The 11,972-nt window shown below is 42.5% G+C and overlaps 2 protein-coding genes across 3 annotated transcripts; one reads left to right on the top strand and one right to left on the bottom strand.

The window, feature by feature from the left end:
• The first annotated feature begins 324 nt into the window (after positions 1–324).
• Positions 325–2,253, top strand: phf5a (PHD finger protein 5A). Its single transcript, XM_056430327.1, has 4 exons — positions 325–437; positions 804–827; positions 1,759–1,925; positions 2,040–2,253. Exons 1-4 carry the CDS (start codon positions 386–388, stop codon positions 2,127–2,129), a joined length of 333 nt encoding a protein of 110 aa, XP_056286302.1. The 5' UTR covers positions 325–385; the 3' UTR covers positions 2,130–2,253.
• An 894-nt stretch (positions 2,254–3,147) lies between these two features.
• Positions 3,148–11,857, bottom strand: tefa (TEF transcription factor, PAR bZIP family member a). Of its 2 annotated transcripts, none has more exons than XM_056430326.1 (4): positions 11,669–11,857; positions 6,334–6,729; positions 5,842–6,062; positions 3,148–5,134 (listed from the first exon to the last, which is right to left on the bottom strand). In XM_056430326.1, the coding sequence occupies exons 1-4, from the start codon at positions 11,748–11,750 to the stop codon at positions 4,919–4,921; spliced, it is 915 nt and encodes a 304-aa protein (XP_056286301.1). In that variant the 5' UTR covers positions 11,751–11,857; the 3' UTR covers positions 3,148–4,918. The 2 variants fall into 2 exon arrangements, with proteins under 2 accessions (XP_056286301.1, XP_056286300.1); XM_056430325.1 differs by lacking the exon at positions 11,669–11,857 and adding an exon at positions 7,509–7,783.
• Between the last annotated feature and the right edge of the window lie 115 nt (positions 11,858–11,972).

The following is an 11,972-nucleotide window of genomic DNA, read 5'->3' as shown; positions in this document are numbered from 1 at the left end:
TTCTATTTTATTATTCGTTTTATCAGTGAGCTATACTACTGTGATCCTGTAATTTCCCCACTGAGGGACTAATAAAGGAATATCTTATCTTATCTTATCTTATTATAACGCTGAAAGGACGAGGACACTTTTTAATTACTTTTTATTTGTAAAAAAAAAATACTTCACAGCCACAGTTTTTATGATAATACATTATTAGAATATATTTTTTATATTTAAATACAAAAAGATGAATATGGGGCAAGACCACAAAATCGATATCGTTTCCTTTTTCCCTTTCTGTTGGAGACGCCAGGTGGCGGTAACGCGACTCCTCGGCCGGCGTTTACGGGTCAAAGGTCACCGCTCAACCCAGCCTGCAAAGTTCTCCTTACGCTAGCCGACAATGGCTAAACATCACCCAGATTTGATCTTTTGCAGGAAACAAGCCGGTGTTGGTACGTCCGACACTATTTAAGTTCACGCGTTTGTTAACATTATTATCTATCGTCAGCCGGGTGTCTGTCTTTTACGTTTTCCCCGGGCTAACTGTTAGCTGCCATGCTAACGGCGAGAGAGAGCATGGATTCATTGAACGAATGTTAGCCGTGGCGTTAGCTTAGAAACGTCCGCGCGGTTATGGCGCCAGCCTGAGTAACGTTACAGTTTGACGGGTAATGACTACAGTGTGTATAATAATGGGTTTTACTCTCACTGAGGAAGTTATAGGCTATTAACTCTAATGTATGAACACGATATGAAGCTACTGCTAGCTAGCCTGAAGGTGCTCACTGTCTCTGACTGCTTTTGTTTTTGTTCCTCAGCTATCGGGAGACTTTGCGAGAAATGTAAGTGTTTCCTTCTGTGATCAATACCACAAATTGAGCGTGATGTGTTTTCCTTTTGAGCTCGTATATTAATATTTACATCTGTAAGAGTTGCGTTAGTCCTCGACAATGAATGACATGTATAGCTATGTTACATGCAGACACGACCGGTCAAGAGTTTTAGAACACCTCAATTTAAGTAAAGACCTAACGTCACACATTCAACGGTTATAATGGCGTCTCATTCCTTTAATTGCCTTTTTCTTGCCATTATAACGGCAATATACGACTTCCTGCATTGCTCAGTGTCCACAGCTTCAGAGGGTGTAGTAACAGTCTGTTTCCACACGGCTTTGATACAGACGGTAATCAACACAACTTGAGACACCTGGAGGAATTGTTAGCATCAACTTTCAAAATTATATTTCAGTTTTTGGTAACTAAACTTTTTTGTTTCACCTCTGGCAGTTTGCCGCTTACCTTTGTACCATTTCAGGTTATTCACTATACTTGAACTGCTTAAATTTCAATAAAAACTAAAAAAAGGAGGTGTTCGAAAACTTTTGACCACTAGTGTACATAATATAATGTGTACACTGTTATTTAATCTTTTATATCTGATTACATGGGAAGGTTTAGAGTCGTCCCACAGTGTGCACACAATATCACAGTATACTGTACTTTGTTACAGGTTTGCTGTTCAAAGATATATCCTTATGTTGTGTATAGTTTCAACAATGACTTGGTTTTTTTATAGATTAAATGAATTATCAAGTATTTAAAAAATAATCAATCGGTAATGAGAGAGTAAATTGCAGCACAACTTTTAAGACTTGTTTTTTTTTTAGCAAACTCATTTATCCCCAACATTGTTTTTAAAGTTAATTTGATGCAACCTATTTTCTCAATTACTTCTCTCACCTGTCTTGTCCCCTCTCCCCCGTCCTCTCAGGTGATGGAAAATGCGTCATCTGTGATTCCTACGTGCGGCCGTGCACTCTGGTGCGCATCTGTGACGAGTGTAACTACGGCTCCTACCAGGGACGTTGTGTCATCTGCGGAGGGCCGGGAGTGTCCGATGCCTACTACTGTAAAGAGTGCACCATCCAGGAGAAAGATGTGAGCGGCCCACTTGTCTGTGTTATCACTGAAAAGAGACCTGCATCAGGAACACTTAGTCTGGCTTCTATGAGATGAACATATTACTTAAACTGTCTTTGTTTCCTTCTACAGCGAGACGGCTGTCCTAAGATTGTGAATTTGGGCAGCTCTAAAACGGATCTCTTTTATGAAAGGAAGAAGTATGGCTTCAAGAAGAGGTGAAGACGCACATTACCTCTCCACGGTCCGGATGCTTGTTTTTAGTTTTTTCAGCTTTTTCAGATGTTCTTTAAAAACCTGAAGAAACATTTTTTTGACTTGTCAATAAAACTCTGTTTTGTATTTCTCTCTTGTTCCTGTTTTGAATGTTGAAATACTCAGAATATCTAGAAGATGCATGGAAAAACTTGAAACATCAAATGGATCATTTAATTATTGTTTTTATATTGCTTTTGTATTTTATCTCTGATAATAATCACAAAATATATTGTTAGTTTTTTAAATCATGTGGACAAACATACAATACACATTTCTTGAATAAAAATAGGAAATAAATATAAAATTGGAGGTTTAATAGGTCGCTAGAATAAATACGATTGTTGAAATTTCTTCTGGGATGCTGAGTGATCTTGTTTCTGTTAAGTGCTGAGGAGTTTTATCCTACTTTTTACACGTCCTATGAACTCCCTCCACCAGATGGCAGTGTTTCAAATCTTTTGCAGTTTTCTGCTCACTTGGTCACACATGACAGAACCATCTGTCATCTGTGATTCTCCACTCAGTATCAGATGTTTCAGATTCATGACATTTATATTTGAGCACAGCTGTTTTTTTGGCCCCTTGTGTGAAATATTCACACGCCATAATTAAGAACACAAGGGTGAACATGGGTACAGAATACAATGCTGTGGACCTATTAAACTAAATTATGCCATCAAAGTGGTCAATATTCATATTGGCTGAGCACACAACCCTTCAGTTCATATCAGACTTCACTGAAGACCTGAGTGGATTTATTAACATCAGATTTGGAACTTTTTTTAAATGAATTCCTCACTGAAAACCTAAAGAAACATCTCTAAGAGAATAACTTCTAACACTTCCAGACTCTCCCTGAGATGGACTGGCGGCCTGTCCAGGGTGTCCCCTGCCTTCGCCCTATGTCAGCTGGGATCGGCTCTAGCGCCCCGCGACCCTAATGAGGATGAAGCGGTATTGATAATGGATGGATGGACTTCCAGACTCTCAACAAAGCTTTATTTATACTGTATTACAAGACAACAGGTAGCCGTACTTATGCCATGAAATGCCCTCACAACAAATACAAAGACAGAAGGAAGGCGACACCTTCCTGAATGTTATTAATCGTCACGTTCCCGATCGAAGGCAGATGCAGAAAGCATTACATTTATTAAAGTACAAATGCTCTTATGCAGAATGTGACTTTTAAACATTGATGCAGGAAGTAAAATTCTAAAAATGAACGTGACTAAGTTTTACTCAAGATTGCCTTTCGTCTGTTAACTTTAACAGAAATAAAGCATGAAGTACAATAAAGATAAAGACTCCTTTACTGCTGGTTGTAGTGTAAGAAAAATACCATAATATTTAATGTATGGTTCAAAGTACAGCAACCAAAGAACAAAATGACTGTCAGAATATGAGGGTGTTATAACTTACATAATATGCCCCCCTGTAAAACCACAATACAGTGTTACTGAGGCCTCAGGGTTCATTTTAAATATAAAAATATATATTATATATATCTCTGCTGGCAACAGACAGCGCCAGCGTTCACACCTTCGACACAAGAAAAGGCAGTTCACACCTACATAAGAAAAGTTGGGTGCTAAAAGTCGATAAATGTCCAACAACACAAGCTTTAAAACTGTCGATACGATCTAAAAGCCCATTCAGCGCAAATAAAACGTTTTTAAACCTAGTGTGATAATCTGAGGCTACAACGATCAGACTCTGTGACAAAAACGGCACGAGAGCGACAGCGAGCGCAGAGTCTGTGTCTCTGAGCTTCTGGTGATGAGCGGAGAGACGAGTGAACATGGCTGCGACGCCGCTGAAGTCACATGACATGATTGGAAATGCTGCAGTTAAAAAGTGTTCTGTGGGCAAAGAAAAGCTCAGCTCTTCATTCACATGTGGAAACGACCTGCACATCCTGGTTTCTAGAATACCTTAAATTAATATTCTAGTCTAAACTATTGCTACCAAAGTTTCATCTGTTATTCGCACAATTTAAAAGCCACGGTTTTTACCAAAATAAACAATCACAAATGATCTCTTTTGGCCAAAAGGCACACAGAACATGACACACGTCACTGAAGAAGCACTTGAATATCTCTCATTCACATGGGTTGTAAATAAAATCCCCCCCAACAAAAAAGAAAAATCTCGAGAAATGAAAAAATACATATTAGGTCTTTTTACATGCTATTGCATCTCCACGGCAACGGCAGTCAAATCCCTCCTCTTCATCCTCTTCTTCCTCTGATCGATTCTAGTGTTTGCATGCATCAATTGATGTATTAATTCCTCAAAAATGAATTAAAAAACTGCTTTCCTACTAGTCTTCTTCCAGCAGCGCACTTGTAAATGAACAAGGATGACAAAGGGGGAGGGGATGGGGGGCGGGATTAAACAGCGGCAGCATTATTCACACGGTCACATGGCTCGGTAGATAGATGACGTCTGATGTGTAACACTAGTCTGGGTTGGGACTCCTTTCTAAAAAAATGAATGCCTACTCAAACCCAGCTCAGCAGGAGGGTCTTCTTTGTGAGTCGGGGTATCGCTCCCCATCCCCCGCCCTCTTCCTTTCCACCTCCACCCGAACACACAACAGTCACACACACACCGTCATGTCAGCGCTGCAGGAGGATCTGCTCCCAAAATAAGGTTTTGGAACCAAACAGGTGAAAAACAAAACAACAAAAAGGGTCCAATACCCGTCTTCTACGATGTGCATCCATAGTTAGTCCTCTTGCCACGCCCCCTTACATCGGTCCGAATCTGGCTTCGTAGCGACCCGCCGTGCTATGGTAGCGGCCGCACTCCTTCCGCAGCTCGCCGACCTCGGTCCGCAGCGCCGCGTTCTCGCGCTCCAGAAAAGCCGCTCGCACAGTGATCTGGTTCTCCTTTAAGCGGCGGGCGTCGCGGGACCGCTTGGCGGCCACGTTGTTCTTATTCCTCCGGTTCCAGTAGCGGTCATCCTGCAGAGTTCAGGGGGGAGGAGAAAGAAAGACGAGTAAAAAAAAAAAAGGAAACACGACACCAGAGGGGGACCAGGATGACCTGGTTTGACAGCTGTGTGTGTGTGTGTGTGTGTGTGTGTGTGTGTGTGTGTGTGTGTGTGTGTGTAAAACACGTGTTCTCGGGCAGACTGAGAAGGAAAACATCCAACTTAAAAATGCTCAAGACTGCTGAGTCACGGTGACGGTGTCTATTGCTCTTGTACCAGAAATTCAATTTAAAGCCAATAAAACAATTCTTTAAATAAAACATTATTTAACTAAATCCAAATGAGCTTTTAAAACGTGCAAACAATTTTTAAACACTATCACTGTGCATGGACAAAACGTTAACGCATGAAGTAGAGACAGTGGACACCTGCAGCCCTACAAATGATCTTTAAATTTCAAATGAAGGTAAGAAAATGTGTTAAAATGTGTGTCAAAGAAAGTGTTTTGCGAGGACAAGGAAGAAGCATCAACTATAATTATATATATATATATGAACCTTTAGAAGTTAGCTCTGTTCTAGCTCACCCTCATATATTTTATCTTTTATTTGTATTAATGCTCTAATGTGCACCCGCTGCTGTGATCCTAATAAAGGAATATCTTATCTTATCTTATCATTTAATGAATATAAAACTAGCCAGCCTATTGGCGTTTCCCATAAACCGAGCTCTGCGTACCTTCTGCTCCTCGGGCACCAGCACCTTCTTGGCCTTCTTGATCATCGGCTGTGGCTTCAGCTCGTCTTCGGAGAACTTGTGCTTGCGAGGGTTGAACAGCTCTCCTCCGGGCACGCTGGACAGGACCAGGTCGGTGGGGTCCGGCTCGTAGTTGACGTCGACCTCGATCTCGTCGGGGTCGACGGGCTCCGGGGTCGCCCCGTCACCTTCCGTGGTCACCTCTGAGCAGACGGAGGAAGAGGAGCGCAAGAACTGAAATATATTGGACGGCTGCTTAATAAAATGACATGCCAGCATCACGAAAGTATGCTTTTTTTATTTTATTTTTTTAAACATTTTAAATATGGAGATTTATTTCCGCCTTCACAGATAAACGTTGTCGTGAAGTGTTCTATTGTTGCTATGCAGATCACGCCATGTAAAGTGATGCTACTACCCGTTTTCATGCCTTGTAAAACACACAATTTGACCCCTCCAGTCACCACCGCTCACCTGCGGTAACGTCGCAGGTAATGTCTGCGTCGCTCCCGGTGACGATCACCACTTCCTCCTCACACTTTTCCAATTCCCGAATGGGTAGCAGGCCCAGCGGGGCCACGCCGGCTGGCTTGGAAACCGGCACCTTTGGTTTCTCCGTCTTCACGGCGCCTCCTTCCCGGTCGCTCTTTGGAGAGTCGGCGTCGGGCGAGGTGGAGGTGGTGGTGGTGGGGATGCCGTTCTCCGTGAGGAACTCCTCCAGGTCCATGTACTCCAGGTGGAAGTTCTTGCCGTCATAAGGAATGATTTTCTCCCAGATGGCGGGGGTCAGGGCGGCCGACGGACACACATCGCTCCCTCCTCCGCTGAGGTCACCGCTACCTCCCAGACACAGCTTCTCCTTGTCGGTGTCTGGAAACACAGGGAAGATGTCCATTTTAGATAAAAGAACAATCAGCGTTCACAGAAACTGGTTTACTCGCTCGTCGTGACCTAGAAGGCCGCTGTGTCTATTTCTCATGGAGGTCAAACCCTTGTTTGTTTTTCCATCTCCAGAGGAACACAGCACAGACGGGTCCCTCGGGCACCAACACTCAGAGCTTCTATTTTTTTCGACTGTCGGGACTTTCCACGGATGGAAAACGATATTCTCAATGGCAATCTAGTACAAAAACAACCCAACTTTTTCTGAAGTTCATCAGTCGGCCTGAATATCAGAGTTGCGTTGTCATTCACACTCAGAGTTCTTATTCGTTCATCGAAAACTTGTAAATTGGACCAAAAAGTCCTCCTAACAGCTCCTCATGAGACCCATGTAGTGGTGTGTATTGTACAACAGTCTAAAACCCCAGAAAATGCTAATCTTCGTCCATTGCCACAGTGAAAACAGTGCATATGACATGTAGCTCATGTCAGATTAGAGCACTAACGTTGCTGTAAAATGTTTCTGTAACTATGGCAGCTGGCCCATTATTTTGCACTTCCCTTGATATGTTTTTAACAAAAAAGAAATAAAAAATAATTTCAACTGAAAGGACTACGTGATGTACCCGGATATGTGTTTCCATTCAGGAGGCGTCTAACCGAGCCGACAGGAGCGTCGCGGCCACTTGTCCGCTACATTGTTGCGGCGTCTTCGCTCTTTGATGTGTGTGTGCGCGCAAGCTCGAGCTCCTTCCTCACTCACTCACCGTCGTAGCCGTCCAGAAGGTTCGGCAGGGGCATTTCCATAATCTTCTTCAAAACCACGGGGAATGAACTCGGGGCCGTTTCCAGCGTGATGACCGTCTCTCCTGACATTTTACGCGAAAATAACTGACTTACCAAATTAAATAAAATATATTTTTTAAAATGTCCTCCTGTCAAGGAGACTCCAAATGTGTTTGAAGTCCGACAGTCGACCGCAGCTCTCGAAAATGACGTCGTGTTGTTGTTGGGAACAAACCGCACCTGCTCCCACGAACACGTCCACCCGGTGTGTCGGTGGGCGGGCCGGGGTCGCGCGCGCTATGAATATTAATTAGGGGAATAAATAAAAAAAGAAGGCGGGTGTGGGGGCGTAGAGCGAGGAGCCAATAGGAGTTATTATTTTGCAATTGGCCGAGATCCGATTGGTTGACCTGAGATGTCGACGTCACACAGAATAAATGAACCAAAAAAAAGTGTCGCGAACCAAACACGACGACGTCGTAGGCATGAATTATGATGTCCTGATTGATGTCCTCCATGAAACATCTCCCATAGAGCATATACAACATGCTCATGTTGTTGCCCCCCCCCCCCTCACGTGCAGCTGCTGGCCTCACACACATATCTGCAGCCTCCCAATAGAGCGACGGTCTGGTTCTGTCGCTCACGTGCAGGCAGGAAGTGCAACAGTACAGCTCTACATGCGCCTCACCTTGAGGAGAAGGTTGCAAAGCTCGTGGGTGCAACTCAAGGGTAAAGAATAAAACAAAAAGTCTCAAAACGACCTCCATTTGTTTCTTTTATCAAGGGAAATATTTGTTTGTTTTTTAAAACAGGATGTAGTGCACTTGGTTTAAAAAAAAACTCATTGTTCTAATTGTAATACATCCCGTTTTCTTTGACACAATAGGTATAGTTCAAAGCAGGGTGCAGCGAGGCCTTCTTTGTCATGAGGATTGTTCAGTCCATTTTCTCGGATACATCTGCACACCATCGTGCCCACGAGGGCTTTAGTGGTGTTTTACTGCCCAATGTATCTCCATGTCTTCAAGGTCAGTTTCTATACAGCACATCACCTGTAGTGAAGCGCCACGCTGCCTCATTGGCTGCCCCACTGACAGGCTCTGTCATCCCCAGGACATTTCCTTCCGGTCAACCCCCTGCACATCACTTAATTCTTCATTTAAATACACTTAAACACACTTAAATACACTTAAATAAACATAACTCTTCACCTTAAATACACTTACATTTGTTACATTTCTGAAACCTGCCTGTCTGTGCACTTTACCTCATACTTTAATTTATATTTTTAATTATTGCACTGTGTTAATCGTTGTTAATGTCATTGTCTATTGTTGCACCGCACCCGCCATGACACATTTCTTGTATATGTAAATAAACATGGCAATAAAAAGTCATTTAAATCCTCTGGCAATACATAAAAACAAGAAAGCTCTTTTTCTATTTGTCACACAAATCACAAATGTGACATAAGCACGAGGAGCAGTGGGTGGTGGTAAAGTGTCTCGCTCGAGGACACAAACTTCTACAGAAATATGCATTATATGTAAAAAATACCCTGACCTTAATAACCTGCCAATACAGCTGATATCACAGACTACTGGCTTCTTCTTTTTCTATTTTGTTGTGGCCAGAAATCTCCTTTAGTTGAGGCAACAAACAAACCGATTATATGTTTGGGAACAGCCAAAACATTATTTTCTTGGAGAAAGACCTAAAAAAGGAGGAATTGTCATCGTTGGGTTCGATCATGACATTTAAGGTATGTATATATACATACCATAAATATATATATACATACCATAAATGTCCATGAGTGACTCCCCAATGTCTTTCCCCTGTCTCGCAAAGTTAATAACAAGTGAATACATGTTTCTGAAATTTGCATTGTCATGCATATACTGATCAACTTTTCACAAAAAGACGATGAATTCAGTGACGTGTCACCAAGATTGTGCATGGCGTTGATGAGTCACAGCGTTGTTGATTACCACACGCTTTAAATGCACGGATCATGTGAATCGAGGCAATGTGATGCACACGGGTCGTATGTTTGAGTTCTCCTCCGACAACAACACAATAAAAAAATAAAAGAAGACTCTGATGCCTACGACGCGTTAACAGCAGCATACCTCCCAGCGTGACGTTACTTATTACTGGACTCTAATCGAAGGAAACGTGATCCAGAGAAGGCCAACAGGGCCATCTAGAGATTCAGTCACACATCTACAAAGCCCACCAGCCCTGACACACACACACACACACACACACACACACACACACACACACACACACACACACACACACACACACACACACACACACACACACACACACACACACACACACACACACACACACACACACACACACACACTTGCCAGCAACATCAAACAGAAGAATAGGACCCACTGTCATCCGATTGATAATACTTCCTCTAGTATATACGTCATTGGGGATATGAATGCATGAGGGCCGACTCCACGGCCAAGAAGCTGAAAAGTAACAATGTTGTTCATTTCTGGAAAGAAGTGAGAGCTCTTAACATCCGTAGAACATCTTTGCCCTGCACTGTGGATGGAATTTCAGGAACAGACCGTATTGCTGAGTCATGGCGACAGCATTATGATACCTGGTTCAACTGAATCAAGAGTGACTTGTATAAAGTGGACGATATTGAGAGTATTGTGCCAATGACGATGATGTCACGTGAGGCGTGCCAAGCTATAAATAAGCTGATGGCAAAGCAAGTGGTTTAGACCATATTACTGCTGAACACCTTCAATATGCTCGACTGAGATGAGCTCCTCTTCTTGCCATTTGTTTTCCCGGCTTCATGATTCATGGCTTGTTACCAGACTCAATGCTGTCTGTTCTGTTCGTGCCCGTCATTAAGAACAAAGCTGGTAAAGTAGGGAGATAATTACAGGCCCGTTGCTTTGGCCAGCATCCTGTCCAAAACCCTACAAATAATCCTGTTGGACAGATTAAAGGAGTTCATTCACTCCTCAGATAACCAACACGGCACTGACTTGTGTCCTTAGACTAGAGGAAGTGAACACATATAGAGAGACTTCAAGTCGCTCATGATGATGCTATGAGAATATTATTGAAGAGATCGAGATATAGTGCAAGTGAAATGTTTGTGGCTGCAGGAGTTAATACATTCAAAGCGGTTTTAAGAAATCATATGTATAAATGTATCTGCTGGGTTGATGCCTCCAAAAAGGAGATCATTATAGTTTAATCAACCATAAAGTTTAGTTCTACTACCAGCCCAGCTGTGGAGACACTGGTACAGCTGTTTATTTATAAAGCATTCGTAGTTCTTTGTTTTTTTTACTCGTGATTTCATATGTATTTTATGTGTTGTACTATCTGGACCTTGAGTCTGTAATAACATTTTGATTTATTTCATCAACACATCCCAGAAATTAGCCAAATAACGAGATAATTATTGGCTGACTTTCGCAACCTTAACAGTTATTTAGATATTAAGGAGACTATATAAATAAATAAATAAACATAAATTGTTCATGCAAGTGAGACACTAAATCATAAATACTGTTTATAAATATGTTACGGTCAATAAATACACTATTTTAAATAGGTTATATAACAAGAAGGGGGAACATACATATGCACTGCATTCGGTGAGTTCTGTGAGGCACTGAACACGTATTACCTTCGCATTGAAAATGCGGAAGGTAATGTTTTGATCGCAGTGTATTTGTATGCGTGCGTGCGTGTTATTCGCATAAGTCAAAAAATATTGAACCAATCGCATGAAATTTGGTGGGATGATTGGTTATTATCCGGGGACCATTTGATTAGATTTTGGGATCGATGGGGTCAAAGGTCAAAGTCATGAAAAGGTCAACATCTTCTTTTTACCATAGCGCGGTCAATTTATATCAAATTGGCATGCACCTAATGCCAACATGTTCATAATTCAATGCCCAATCTTGTGATATGCGAAGGTATGCGCTCTACCGAGTGCCCGTTCTAGTTTATATATTTTTATGACTTATATATTTTAATGACTCCCTGTCGGCCTCTGGGACTAAAGCCTGCAGCCTGCAGCCCAGCTCAGATATACGGTTACGCAACAAGTACAGTACAAGTTGCAGTCACTCACCGTGGTCGTCATAGTTCGGGAGGGTGAACGGAAGCTCAAAAAGAGCCCTGAACATCTCCGGGATCTCCGTAGTGTCCGTCATGCTCGTTGTTTTTACTTCTTTAAATGAAGTTGAACCGATACGTCGGAGCTGAAGAAGCTCAAATCAGGAGCGACGAGGTCCACGGAGGCTCACAGCGGCCTGCCGGCTCCCGGGAAACGCTGCAACTACTAGAAACCTCACGGGGTCACACGCTATGACCTCAAGAAAAAAAGTTACTTAACACGGCTTGCCCACTCGGCTCCCCCGCAGCCAATCAGCAGC

The sequence above is a fragment of the Pseudoliparis swirei genome, chromosome 13 (assembly GCF_029220125.1).
Source record: "Pseudoliparis swirei isolate HS2019 ecotype Mariana Trench chromosome 13, NWPU_hadal_v1, whole genome shotgun sequence".
Lineage (NCBI taxonomy): Eukaryota > Metazoa > Chordata > Actinopteri > Perciformes > Liparidae > Pseudoliparis > Pseudoliparis swirei.
Note: the sequence above shows the minus strand (reverse complement) of the source record. Positions and strands in the feature narration are given on the sequence as shown.

Bases quoted from the DNA above. Each gene is read 5' to 3' on its own strand.
- tefa (XM_056430325.1), bottom strand. From the start codon at position 7,617: ATGTCAGGAGAGACGGTCATCACGCTGGAAACGGCCCCGAGTTCATTC. The intron at 6,730-7,508 runs GTGAGTGAGTGA...CTGTGTTTCCAG, and splicing joins CCTTCTGGACGGCTACGACG to ACACCGACAAGGAGAAGCTG. The intron at 6,063-6,333 runs GTGAGCGGTGGT...CCGTCTGCTCAG, and splicing joins TACCTGCGACGTTACCGCAG to AGGTGACCACGGAAGGTGAC.
- phf5a (XM_056430327.1), top strand. From the start codon at position 386: ATGGCTAAACATCACCCAGATTTGATCTTTTGCAGGAAACAAGCCGGT. The intron at 438-803 runs GTACGTCCGACA...TTTGTTCCTCAG, and splicing joins CAGGAAACAAGCCGGTGTTG to CTATCGGGAGACTTTGCGAG. The intron at 1,926-2,039 runs GTGAGCGGCCCA...TTCCTTCTACAG, and splicing joins GCACCATCCAGGAGAAAGAT to CGAGACGGCTGTCCTAAGAT.